Genomic DNA, 13,476 nt, shown 5'->3' on the forward strand with positions numbered 1-13,476 from the left:
ATGTAATAAGAGGATAAATCAGAAAAAGATGATCTCCTACAAATCATCTTTGAAAACTAAAGATCTGGTCTAGAAGTTAGGCTGAATATACTGTATCTAGTATTTATATATATAATACAATACTTCTTTCCCAACAGCTCCAGCTCCCACTGTGACCCTCAAAAGGTTAAGTGGTATAGATACTGGATGGATATGTATATAAATTGATTTCTTCATTTTTTAAATGTATTTGTTTCCCCAACAGTTTGTGTCAGTGTATGAAAAGTAAACACATAAGCCAGCATCACGATGAACTACAGCTTTATTTCAAAGTTGGATTTAGTCAGACCATCAAACAGCCAGATTACAGACTTCGAACACAACTGTATCACATCATATGTTCTATACAAAAATTAAAAAAGAAGAAAGTGAGGGGGGGAAGGCAAAAAAAAAAAATAAACACCTCGAGTTCCTCCCTCCACAGCCGCCATTTTCCCAGAGGCCACTGGCGCCAGAAAACCCTCGTTTTTAAGCATCGGACTAATGTAAGCAGTGGCTCTCAGGAGGCAGAGAGGAGAACAGAGGAGGGGAGAGGCTCGAAGCTCCGACTCCAGGTAAACGGGTCAAGAGCAAAAAAATCTGTGATTCTGAGATGTGACAACAAGAAAAGTGTGAACACAGGCCCAAGTGCAAATTAGCCACTTCCATCCCTGCTACAGTGTTCACATGCATTGAGTGTAGATGCAGAATGGAGGCAGACGTTCTCGAGAGGAAGGAATATATAAGAAATACCAGGCGCTGCCGTTTATCTTGCTCTAGGGATCTCCATCTCTCAACAACGTCTGCTTCCGCTGCTCAAAATTCACCGTACATGCCTTTGGGGGAGAAACAGATTTAAAAAAAGGAGCCACGATATGTTTGTTTCCGTTTTTGCAAACTAATAACAGTCTGTTCTGCTGCATCAAATGCAGCATTTTTGGGGTTTTGTTGCATCTGGTTTGGTGTTTTGACGGGAAACCAGTGCAGGAAAGGCACTTCAAAGTGTGGATATTCCTTCGATTTCCTGACGGCTCCGTTGCAAGCCCTAAAAAAAAAGAAAAAGATGAAAAAGCTCAACGGCTGGCTGACTCCATTTAGAACTCCGAGTCCTCAAAATGACAAAAGGGGAATCTGGAATTTAAAGATCAACTGTCAGATCAGCTGTAAAAACACAGGTCATCTATGTGATAATGGGTTGATTCAATATCGGGAGCAACTTACAAAGACTGTGTGGCTCTAGCCCTCGATGGAGACCTCTGGAACAATGTGTCCATTCAACGCTGTCTCCACTGACATCTCCTGAACAACAGAGGACATCAGATCGGGTGAGATCACAAGCATTGGCAAGTGAAACAAGTGAATTAATTATGTCTCATTCTACTCCACAACAACGTTTACAGCTCTGTCGTTTGTCTTTAATTGAATGTCTTTACCATTGTTGACTTGAGCTGCATAGAGTCCACAGTGAGCTGCATCTGACACGGCATGTCACACGTCTCTGACTTCAGCTCATCCAGACATTTCTGCTCAGCCAGGGCATCCTGGGAAAGACACGGAGAAGAGAACGGTGGTGTGTGTTTTAATAGCTATAGTATGTATATAAATGGATTAGCCAGTCACCAAGACAGTAACTTACGATGATCATTTCCAATACAGGGGCAGCAGCAAGCTCAGGCTCAACTGCAAGCTCAGGGGCCGCAGCAAGCTCAGGCTCAACTGTAAGCTCAGGGGCCGCAGCAAGCTCAGGCTCAACTGCAAGCTCAAGAACAGGCTCGGGCTCAAGAACAGGCTCAGGCTTGAGTTCAACCTCAACCTCGAGTTCAACCTCAACCTCGGGTATAAACTCAACCTCGGGTTTAAGCTCAACCTCGGGTTTAAGCTCAACCTCGGGTTTAAGCTCAACCTCAGCGGGGGTCACATCCATAGGCTCCGCCAGGGCGCAGGGGGCATCAATCACAGCCACAATTTCCTGAACACAGCAGAGAGAGGAACAGGTTAGAAACTACAGACAGAAAATTATCATATAATTGAGCATTTTGTGGTTGATGACACTGATTTAACATCCAAAGACCAAAACGACCTAATTTATGTTGAACCTTCAAAAGCTGAGTCTTACCTGTTCGGTCTCTGTTGGTGCGGGTGTAGCATCAATTGACTCAAACTGGAGAAAGAGAAACAATTTAGCAAAACTGTTCATTTACGACAGATACAATGTTAAATAGATCAATAGCAGCAACAATGGCTGTTTATATTTTGTAGCATTTTCCATTGTTACTGTTTCTCATCTTATGTCTTTAATACCATTTAATTTATTTTGAAATTTTACTTTTTAACTCTTATTTTATATATTTTCATATTGTATGTTTATTCATGTCAAGAATTTGTCATGTAACTTTTTTAATCCTAAAAGCACATTTAGTCCAATTACATAAAGACACTACAACGCATTTGTTGCAGACTGCCACCTGGTGGACACAGGATTCATGTACCGTTTCAGTGGATAATCTGGATTACAGATGCAAATGAAATGTGATTTAACATGTGTCACTCATCAATAAACCCAGTGATAAACATCTGGGTGTCGGTCTCACCTCCTGGGCAGCGACGGACTCGGCAATGGCGACCTCCACTTCGATGGCAGAGTTTGTGACAACAAAGTCATCAACAAATGTGTCAGCAGGCGCCTGAGGGAACCAGAGGGGGAGATGTTCAACCCAATAAGCACACAGTATAAAGTCAAAGCATAAATGTCTGATTTGGAGAAAAGTAACGCATCAGATCTGAAATTTTTACCTCAATGACTTCAGCTACGAGAGTTTCTTCCACCAGAGCCTCAGGCATGGCGGCTGGAACCTGGAGAGACAACAGGTTCGGTCAGGACGTCAGTTTGCATAACACATGTTGAGTAAGTGTTGCTACTCATTTAAAAGTTACTTTAGAAACTAAAGTAAAATGTGTAAAAATTAACTTCATAAAGCTTTTCTTACTGGGGGAAGATTTAAAAATACTCACCATTGGGATTTCCACCGATGCAGGAACATCCTGATGTAAACAAAACAAATAGGTCATAATGTGCCTTTTGTGTTTGCTATTAAATGTTGAAATTGAATATATGACATTGCATGCTCAATAACTAATGAAACATTTAAGACGCATGCTGCACACTATCTACCAATGAAATGTAAAAAACACATTAAACTTTTATCACTCTACATTCTCCGAAAGACAGAAACTCGAGAGAAGAGGGGGAGGAGGAAGATTGTTTTATCAGCGTGGCACCTCTGCGAGTGTAACGGGCTCAGCAAGTTCTTCAGGTGCCTCTTCTTCAGCCAACACTTCTACTTCAGCGTCGTCCTCAGCTGCAGGACTGACGACAGCTTCAGTCATCTGTTCAGGTGCCTCTGCGATTTCCTCCACGGCTTCAGTTTGTGCTTCTACCACGAGCTCCACTGGAGCTTCCATTACGGGCTCTAACGAGGTGGTTTCTTCTGTGACGGCCACTTCGACTGAGACTTCCTCTGCCACGGGCGCAGCCTCTGTTTCAGTCTCGCAGACATCATGCGTCTGCACGAGCGAATCCAACACAGCACACATTAAATAACCATGCAACGTGCAACACCCTGGACAGACAAGATGACCAATCTACTGTGATGTGGAGCCATGCAGACGTGAAAAAAGCTCAGCCTTACCTCTACAGTTTCTGTGGTTACGACTGTGGCTTCAACCGACTGCAGCTGCAGAACCAGAAATGAAAAAACTGTTAAGACTAGAATGATAAATTGATAAAAATGGACAAATAAATTAAGTCATTTTAAAATAATGCCAAATTTGAGCTTTTACGTCAATTGCAGCACTTCTATCACATCAAATCCCTTATTAACTATAATTCTGTGGTTTTTGGTCAGTAATGAACATGACATTTTAGAGAAATGGCCCAGAGGCAAAGTGTGGTTGTTTGTTTTGAAGTTCAAGTCATAGAAACTTTTACACACTTTTCCACTCAAAAGGTTTCTTTCTCTCTTGTCCAGTTACCGCTGCCGTAATCTCATAAAACATGAGGAAACTGTGACTAAGCCTTGTTTTAACCTTTGTCGTCACTTCCGTAGCGAGTTGGTCTGACATATGAGCAAAACCCCCACAGACACGCGTTGCCAGAAAAGTAGAGATTTGTTGCTGAATCACTGAATGCAGTCTACTGTGCTCCTTTAATAAAAGAAATGAGACGAGTAATTTTCGGCTTTATTTATTTGGAAAAGTTAAGCATGTTCTTTTTTGCGGCCATTTTTTAGATTTTCCAGAAAAACCTGAAATGTATCCTCCAAAACTTACAGCAGTTTCCTTTAGACTGACAATGTGTTGTTCTGTTCTACGTAGAGCTGCTTTTAAAAAGGCACATCAGGTTGCTGCTGTAAAACCCTGTTCACTTAACGCAGGACTCACTGGAGAGGTGTCATGAGGAGTTACCCTCACTCATTCACACCTGTTATGTGCCTCTGGCGTAGAGATACTGCCTGAACAAGTTTTTGTTGTAATTCTGCAGGCGTTTGTTTCCGTGCATGAATGTTGAACATGCAGCTTTTCATTTGCAAACAGACTATGAACTATGGGGTGTCTACAATAAATCTCGCTGCTGTGAGTGTGCGTCTTACCTCAGCCTCTGCTAGAGCTGCCTCTGGAGCCTCAGCTGTGGGTGTAACCTGTGAGAGAGAGAGTTTATTCATGAGTCAGCAAAACAATCATAAACGTATCTAATAAAACAATAGCTGGCAACAAAACGCCTACTGGGATACATTATGTATTTACAGGTAATTAAATATGCTGCTGCCGTGATCCTGTTTTGACTTTTTTCTTCAAAGGTCGAGGGGCGCAAACAGCTGTCCTAAAAATGTGCCAGGAGCAAAACGACCTTTAAAAGAAAAGTTTGTCGGGCAAACTGCAGAGAGAGAATCTACTGAGACTCAGCAGGATTACCGTGTCCAGAACAGGAAACGCTTTCCAGAACGAGAATGTTTTCAGACTATAAATTAACTGGCAGCGAATGCACCAGCTCCCTTAAGTGTGATTTGCATGTGTGTGAGAGAAGGGGGCAGGCACGTTATATACTCTACAGGAATGTTGCGTCCAATTGCACAATGGGAAGCTGTTACGCCCTCATCTCACAAAACCTAAATATTCACCTCATTAAATCCCCTATTCCAAAACACACTTGAAAGAAATTCAAGAGTGTGACTTCATTGTTATTATTAATATCTAAATATAATATAAATAAGTATTTTCCAGACTCAAAAACTGCTCTTGATAATAATAGAAGTCACTCATTTCACATATTACAGCCTTTGCCATTGATTTGCTGGAACCACTGGCAGTAGCCAACATGGCCACTGGTGGCCTCCACTGTGCAGCCAAGCGTGTTGACTGAGCCACAGCAGCAATCATAGGGGGCAGCGCATAAATATTGTAAATCTCCACAGTCTGACAGTAAATTATTCAGCCTGCGTTGTACCAGCGCTTCTTCAATGTAGGACAAGTCCAGAACACGCAGGCGGCTTCAGCCCGTCAGGAACAGGCTGAACACTCACTAGATAGAATATATAAAACAGTAGAGGTGTGTAAAGTCTCACAAAAGACTTTAAACATCTATTCTTGTTCTACTGTGGGTGAGGAGTCAGTTTCTGTGGGACTTAAAACAACTTTTGAACAAAAGCCAAGTAAGCAAACAAGTGTGCACGTGTGGTTGAGCAGGGTAAAAGTATATATAGCCTCGGAGGGACGTATAGGGGAGTGAGCCTATAGACTATAGGCCTCCCTTCTCTTGACACACGTGTGGCCACATACAGTAGACACACCCCCCCCAGTCTGCCCCAGAACACTCTGTACCAAACTGATCTGCACACACATCCTGCCCCGCACGCCCCACTGAAAGACAAATTGAGCACAAACCGAGGCTGATCTGGGAACAGCTCCACTTCACGCAGGCCGACAGTGAACCTACAGTTAACGCACGGAACTTTATGTTCCAACTAGATTCTGGCACAGACGCCAACACATACAGATTCTCACTCTGGCCTTTTTTAGAATCTCTGACGACCAACGAAGACTTTAAAAAGGGGGGATGCGATTCTGCAGTTGACACAGAAACATAACAAATTAATATATTTATACAAAGGCTTTTCTTTTAAATTAACACTGTGTCTCACTTCCTATATCTTCATCTTTAATTCAGTTTTTCCCACTTTTTAATTTCTGTGATAAAATAAAATATGCAAACCAATCATATGCTAACGTGCACCTTCACTGTTGGTGAACTGGATGCACCCTTCACTAGAAGTCTGTCAGACTTTAAAAAGGTTCTAACAGCTGTCTGTGAGCTCCTCACAAATACCAGGGTCTGAACTACACATTTCTACTGACAGACCCCCCCCCCCCACGTCCAAACATAGAAATCAATAGTCCGTCTCCTCCCTCTACTCTAAGCAACGAGGAGGACACGTAGATGAACTCATACACGTGCTGATTAGACGAGCCACTATGAGCCAATGGGGGGCCATAGGATAGACTGAGAGGAGGAGGAGGGTGATGGAAGAACGGGGAGACAAGTGGTGGGAGGGAAGGAACAAATGGCGAGAGGAAGAGCAAATTTACAGGAGAAAGCCACGAGTAACCAGGAGGGGGGGGTGGCAAGCTGGTACAAAATGTTCAGCCTCGGCCCGGAGCCGCGCCCACCCCCCTTTCAGGCCACAGAGAAATAACAACATGACTCCGGATTGAGCGGTGGGTTTACACTCACCTGACTCTCCGTGGTGACATCCAGGAGTGGATGGGCCACCGGCTTCTGGCCCCGGAGCCAGCTGAACACAAGCCCCATTGTGGCCTACACCTACTTGGTGGCACAGAGGGGCCGCAAGTGCAAATTGGCTAAATATCAAAGTCAAGTTGAAATCTGAGAAAAAGTTCATAAAAGTAGAACTAGTAGTATAAACAAAACTGCAACTGCTTTTTGTTTGCGGTTTAGTTTAATCTGAACTGACAAATTTTCAGTGTCTGAATGTGGCCCTGACTGCGAGCAGTGAAGGAGCAGACAGAAAGCAAGGCGAGAAGGGAGAGAGAGGGGAGATGGGAGGTATGGTGGACGGGAGGAAGGGGGGAGAGGAGGGAGGTTGAGACCAAGGCGCGGAGGGGGTGGATACTGGCACGGCTCAACAAGTACACAATGATGTGTCGCCCATCTCCTATAGAAGCGTCTTTAGTGCTCCTTTGTAGACCAGTGGTTAAAGAATAACTGTCCAAGGCTAGAGGCTGCAAACCAAACCTCCTAAATGACATGCGTGACCAGGGTGGGAGGATCCAAGCAGGACTGAGGGGGAAAGCGTTGGAAAAGGCCACTGATAACACCCCCACTTCTTTTACACTATAGACATAGGGGCCGCCGTGCAGCGTGTGTGTGTGTGTCTCTGGGCACACAGACGTACATGCATGTGCCGTTTGCACCTTGTGCGAGCGTCAGTCTCCAGGCTGAAACAGAACATTCTGTTCCCCCACACATGAGCATGATGAAACAGAGACCATGGTTTCACAGCTCGCTAATGACAGTGTTTAGCTTCGGGGGGTGTACGAACAATCTTGAGCAAAGCTAATTACGTGATATGGATCTACAGCAGATCTGGAGCGTGTGCGAAAACAATCACCAAACAGCCTCTTTAAAATAGCAGCAGAGGACAAAACAGCACATTTTTCTTCCAACTGTCATTAAAATTCAAAAGATCTCATTAAAAACAAGCAGTTCCATTAAGCAGAAAGGTGATAATGTAACACGACTGCTGAAGAAAGCTCTGTGCGCTCGCTCTCCTACTCTCCACCTCTCCGCTAAATGGAACATGTTGTTCCCTCGGCCCCTCACCCTCCCCCCACACACACCTCCCTTCAGCACAACCATTTCACCAAATGGCATCTAAAAAACCTCCAAACCACTCACACAAACCAAACTCACAAATATATAAATAGGATTATATACAAACTGCTCATACAAAGTGTCTCTATATAGCAGACCATAAGCAAATTGGAACCAAGTGATGTTCATTTCTCCAACATGTGACCAACACGCATGTAAAATGGTGACTGCATGCATTTCAACATGCTGAACCCAACACAGCTCACTGTACCAGAAGAAACCAGTTTGGTGAGTGGCCATTTCTAAAACTGGTTTTGCAATATGGCTCCAGTGATTTGGGAAAGTTCGACCAAATCTGAAATATGTTCCCGACCATGAATTAACAAACATTTCTTCATTTCCAATCGCCAACAGTCACATCAAGTGTAAAAAGAAACGTTCTTACCTCAGTTACTGGTTCTGTTTCAGGAATGATGGGTTCAGCTTCACAAACAACGTCAGCTGCGACTTCGGAAGGCTCAACTGTGATAGTCTCGACGACTGGCGCTTCTTCGATGACCGGCGCCGGCACTTCCACCGGGACTTCTGGAGTCTGTTCCAACACCACGACCTCAGGCTCTGGTGTCGCTACTCGGACTGGGACGGGCTCTGCGACGGGTTCTTGCACAACTGGTTCTTCTTTGGGGATCTCCACAACAGGTGCGGGGATGGGAACGGCCACTGGGATCTCCACTGGAACGGCGACGGGAACAGCCACTGGGATCTTCACTGGAACGGCCACTGGGATCTTCACTGGAACTGGTGTCGGCGCTTTAGCCGCTGGCTTTGCTGCAGGGGGCGCACTGACTGCGATCCCCGGGCTTGCCTTGACTGGTGGCTGGCCTGCATATTGCTCTTCGAGGGCTCTCCTCTGGGCTTGCTGCAAAAAGAAGAAGACACAAAAACAGTATTAGTAAATGAAAGTGGAATCAATTTAAGGAGACAAATCAATGTTTTTTTTTACACCTGAACCTTTTAAAGTTGGAAAGCGGATTGCGATCTTTCCACGCGAGTCCTTTGAGGGAACTTAGTGTGCCATAAACAAACAGAACTGAGTTTCTGAGTGTGTAAACCTGGTTGATAACGATGGTGAAATGCATAGAGAGCGTGGAAAATGCACGTTTAAGGGGTTTGAACGCTCCTGAGGACAGTGTTAAACTGCTTATGTTGTTGTCAGTCCCACTTCTATCAGCAGGAATACCAGGCATGCCACCAAACCCGGGCACTGTCCAGCATGTTTTTCAGCTCTGGACAAAAAACAAAACAAACCCCTCTGGCTTCAATGGAGGTTTTAGGAGCGCAGGCCATTGGTGGGTGGGGCTGAGGGTTTCTGGGAGTGGGCACAGCAAAGCTAGTTTGATAATGGGAGCCAATTAGTTGAATCGGAGCCATCCTGACAGGTCTGGTGAAGCGGGAAGGGAAACCGTGCGAGTCAGCACCAATGATGGGTGCCCCGCGGGCCAGACAGTGGGCCTAATCACATCATAATCAGGATATAATCAGGTTACAATCACTCCCCGAAAATGCTTTTGTTTGACCGACACAGCCCTGGAGCAGTACTGTAAGCCAATGGCGCAGCTAGCCCCAGTCAAAACAACCCCTCCCTCACCTTTGCTTTCACTCTCTTCTCCCACAAACAGCTCGCTGTGCCGAAATCCAAATATTACATCACATATTTAAACCTCAGTAAATCAAAAGGACTGAGGCTGTACCACGGAGGCCTAAACACTTTCAAAGTGAGAGTGCATGCGTGTCTCCAAGTGTCCGTCACCTCCTTCCTGTGCTCTGATGAACTCAGGAGAATGCAGATAGCAGCACAGTGTGAGTGACTTCACAGGGGCCACTTTTATCTGAGTGTCACTGGCAGACTGAGAATCAGGGGAGACTGTGCAGGCAGGCTCCGGTCTGGCAAAACCTGAGGCAAGACATTCCTCCAGTCCACACACACTACCAAATACAGTTGTGTGGTGTTGAGTCAGTCCGGCCAGCCAGCCCAGAGGCATGGGGGAAGGGCGGAAGGGGGTTGGAGGAAGAATGCGTTCGACTCCATGCTGTGAAGTCTCAGGAGGGCTGGGCCTCGAGGTAGACTGTAGTGGGGGAAGCAATTTATCAATTTCAAAGTTGAAATTGTTCAATAGGTTTGAAACAATGACTTATTCTGGTTGGAAAGTGTTTTTTTTTGGGGGGGGGGGGAACCTTTGCCCTCTGGCAAAAAGGAGCTTCTGTGTTAACTTTTCACTGTGTTTCCCCTCCCCCACTCCCACTCCCCCTCTTGGGCACTGAATGTTCAGAAGTAAAATATTTCTCAGTTACCTAAGAGAAGTGGCGTGGAGTCATATTTCATATACATTATATAACCAATTCTGCTGGTTCAGCATATTGAGAAATGAAATAATAGCAGTAACCATATTCTGCAAGTGTGTGGATGAGACATGGGGCCTAGTTTCTGCAAAATAAAATTTGTTGGGGAAAAAGTTCAAACTGTCCCTTTAACCGATTAACGACGATAAACCGAATATAAACCTTAAATCTCGATTCCGTTTTTTTTTTTATTCTCACAAAGCGCACCGTGAGAGCACATGGCGCACGTGAGGCAAACAGAAATGAGCCATCTTTTGTCTATTGTAGATAAATATAGAAGCATAAGCAAGAGTCGTGCAACTGGAACATAATCAATAGTTTAGATGTAGTGTTTTTGGATGCACATCAGTCTATTCTGGCGAGGTTTTACGCACAGAGCGTGGAGGGCCCCTCGCAGCAGAGAGCGTCGCGGGAGCTGCAACAACAGCGAGTAAATGTGTGCAGTCAAGTGAAGAATTACTAAAATTGAATAATTCAGAAACTGTGCAACAAAAAAAACCATCTGGTTTGTTTTTCCTCACCTTTCTGTTCACATTTGGTTTTACGCATCGATGCAAAACAGGTGTTTGTTGCAAAACAGAAAATATGCCTCCAAAGACACAATATGTCAAAAGGTGTTTGTGGCAAAACGTTGTTTTGGTTGCAAAACCCAACCTGATGCAAAAGCGGAATCACTAATTGCATTTTTACGCACAAACAATCTGGGATGGATCAGGGTCGCGGGAAAGTTTCTTTTATCTCGGAAGAAAAAACACGCTTCGAGACGCATGGATTCAAAACGCAAAACGGTCAGAGGCCATTTTCCAAAAGTGGACGGTCCCAACTTGTTCTATTGTTTCTGTTCTTACGAGATCCGGCAGGAATTCAACGATCGCGGTGAGGATAACGAGCTGTGGAGGGAAAAGTCGGTCGCCTGCCACCCACTTACCACCCTCCTCATGCGGCGCTTGTTCTTCTTCCTCTTGCTGGGCATTTTGGTGCGAGCTGGTGGAAACAACAAAGAAGCGAAGAAAAAAGACACAGGCAGAGGGATCGAGGGAACACGGGGGATGCTTATAAAGCCCCCGGTTCTCCCGACACCTTTGCCAATAACCTATGAGAGCGCAGGGATGAAAGATTGGAGAGGGGGGCGTGGACGCACGCAGACCCAGAGAGAGACCAGAGACTGGGGGAGAGGACACACCCCACCAGACACGTGCACGTGCGCGGCCACTCAGCGGGATGGTTGCATTAGTTTGTATATGAAGCGGCTGCAGGAGGTTGGTGTTATGCAACTACTGAGCGCCACCCCCTCTCTCTGATCATTAAAAAACAGTTTTCGAGCACATGGCGACAAATCCACATGTTTCTCTGTGTCTCAGGTTTTGACTGCTGGAGAGTTTCCCTGTCGCTGCAACAACATCACGTCTCTGTCTGTGTACAAGCAAAGTGAGATCTGGTTCTTCTGTGCAATCGTGCGCACACACATTGGGATAATGCATTCCACAGCCCCTTTGTGCAATGAGCAAATGCCCGCGTGGGTTCGACCCCCACTCCTAGTAATGTGTTTACTTTACAGACCTATAGGGTTTGAGCCACTTAACTCAGCAGGAGGATTTATCAACAGGGATAAAAAGATAAGATCTTGTAGGAATAGAACCACAATGGTGTGCATAGCCCTAAAGATAACCCAAGCCGAATTCTAACCCTTTAAAGAAAGTCTTCACACTCAAGGATTTCTGTTCCCAGGGAGGCTTTATGACCAGCATGTGACTGACAATACTTTAGTTACAGATATTTAACAGGAATGAGCAGAATATGTTTTTAAGTTTAAGTGGCATTTGACAAAATTACACACGTCCTGTAACCAGAACATTTTCGACCAACATGTCTCCACTTTCCCAAAATGTCCTCACTCTGTAACCTCTGCTCTCAAAATGGCAGACACAAAGATATAAGTGTAAACACACATGGTCTGCTCATGTGCAAAGTTTACCATTTAAATTCACATGATCCATATTTGTATTTGGATCGGCGACAAATTTCCCACACTCATAAAAATCTGTCCCATAACCAGTTTTGTTCCATCAAGATTCATGAATTATTCGCAGAGAAATCAATAAAAATTGTAAAAAAAACACCCCCTCTCACAATTTTTAGCAACGTGAGAACAAATTCCTTCTTCCCTTCCGTCAAGTTTCACAGTCATCCTTCCGGTAGCTTTAGCCTGATCCTGCTGACTAACAGACAAACACATGACAACATGACCTCCTTGCTGGAGGTAAATATGTGCAGCATGTTAAAGTCCACTATCATAAGAGCAAGGAGCAGCCACATCTGGCTTTTAAAGGGAATGGGAAATGGCACCGTGATTGGTTTATTGCATCTTATGACCAAATCACACACACACACACGCCTTTTCAAACATGACGTAGTGACTGTTAAAGTAGCAGACGTGGATTTGCGTGCACCATAAATAATCGTGCACTTAGATCGTTAAAATACAGAGTCAGTTCTTCGATGTACAGAATTTAAATCATGCTGTTATTTAATTATAAAAGCTGTTACTGAGAGAAAACCTTCACACGTGTGCAGACTCTCTTGTGTAGAAAACAATGTGTTCTTCTGTCAGTTCTTAGCAATCCGTTAAAATCCCGGAGCCGGGGAGAATAGTTTTCCTTGTGGTGAACGTATGATCCAGACAATAACAAGGAGAAAGCTTGTACATGTGTCTACGCCCCCCAACGCCTCCGGGCACTGCTTCCGCTGTGAGCACCCATTGTCTCCCAGCTCCTTGGGTGCAGCCATGCTCATACATAATTAAAGCACGGAAGAAATATATGTGTTATTCTGTCGTGTATGAAGTGGACTGCCATGAGCATGTTTCTATACGTCACATGTTGTGCAGTGAGGGGACTGTGTGGGCTGAGTTTATATTTATAGGAGGGATCTCAGTGTTTGGCTGTATATTACATTACTGTATGTATTATATATACAAACTACGTTGAGGTTGTACGACGTGGCAGTCTTGCCTGAAGGCTCCACTTTCAGTCACTCCTCCACTGTGTGTGTGTGTGTGTGTGAGAGAGGTGGATCACATGCTGTTTACATGTCCCCAGCATGTCTTTGTTGAACTGTTGATCTTTCCATGATAGTCACTGTGGCCCAAGATAACGTACAGCTGCTGCAGG

The 13,476-nt window shown here is 44.8% G+C and overlaps 1 protein-coding gene across 5 annotated transcripts; it reads right to left on the reverse strand.

The window, feature by feature from the left end:
- Positions 1-283: 283 nt before the first annotated feature.
- On the reverse strand, positions 284-11,435 carry si:dkey-164f24.2 (calphotin). Of its 5 annotated transcripts, XM_047341433.1 has the most exons (14): positions 11,235-11,434; positions 8,352-8,825; positions 4,668-4,715; positions 3,708-3,752; positions 3,298-3,582; positions 3,031-3,060; positions 2,812-2,871; positions 2,610-2,702; positions 2,135-2,179; positions 1,771-1,987; positions 1,655-1,734; positions 1,452-1,559; positions 1,240-1,317; positions 284-1,063 (listed from the first exon to the last, which is right to left on the reverse strand). In XM_047341433.1, exons 1-13 carry the CDS (start codon positions 11,277-11,279, stop codon positions 1,255-1,257), a joined length of 1,593 nt encoding a protein of 530 aa, XP_047197389.1. In that variant the 5' UTR covers positions 11,280-11,434; the 3' UTR covers positions 284-1,063; positions 1,240-1,254. The 5 variants fall into 5 exon arrangements, with proteins under 5 accessions (XP_047197389.1, XP_047197388.1, XP_047197387.1 ...); XM_047341432.1 differs by having other exon boundaries at positions 284-1,149; positions 1,655-1,987; positions 11,235-11,435; XM_047341431.1 differs by having other exon boundaries at positions 1,655-1,987.
- Positions 11,436-13,476: the final 2,041 nt, after the last annotated feature.

Source organism: Hippoglossus stenolepis, chromosome 9 (genome assembly GCF_022539355.2).
Source record: "Hippoglossus stenolepis isolate QCI-W04-F060 chromosome 9, HSTE1.2, whole genome shotgun sequence".
NCBI classification, from domain to species: Eukaryota; Metazoa; Chordata; class Actinopteri; order Pleuronectiformes; family Pleuronectidae; genus Hippoglossus; species Hippoglossus stenolepis.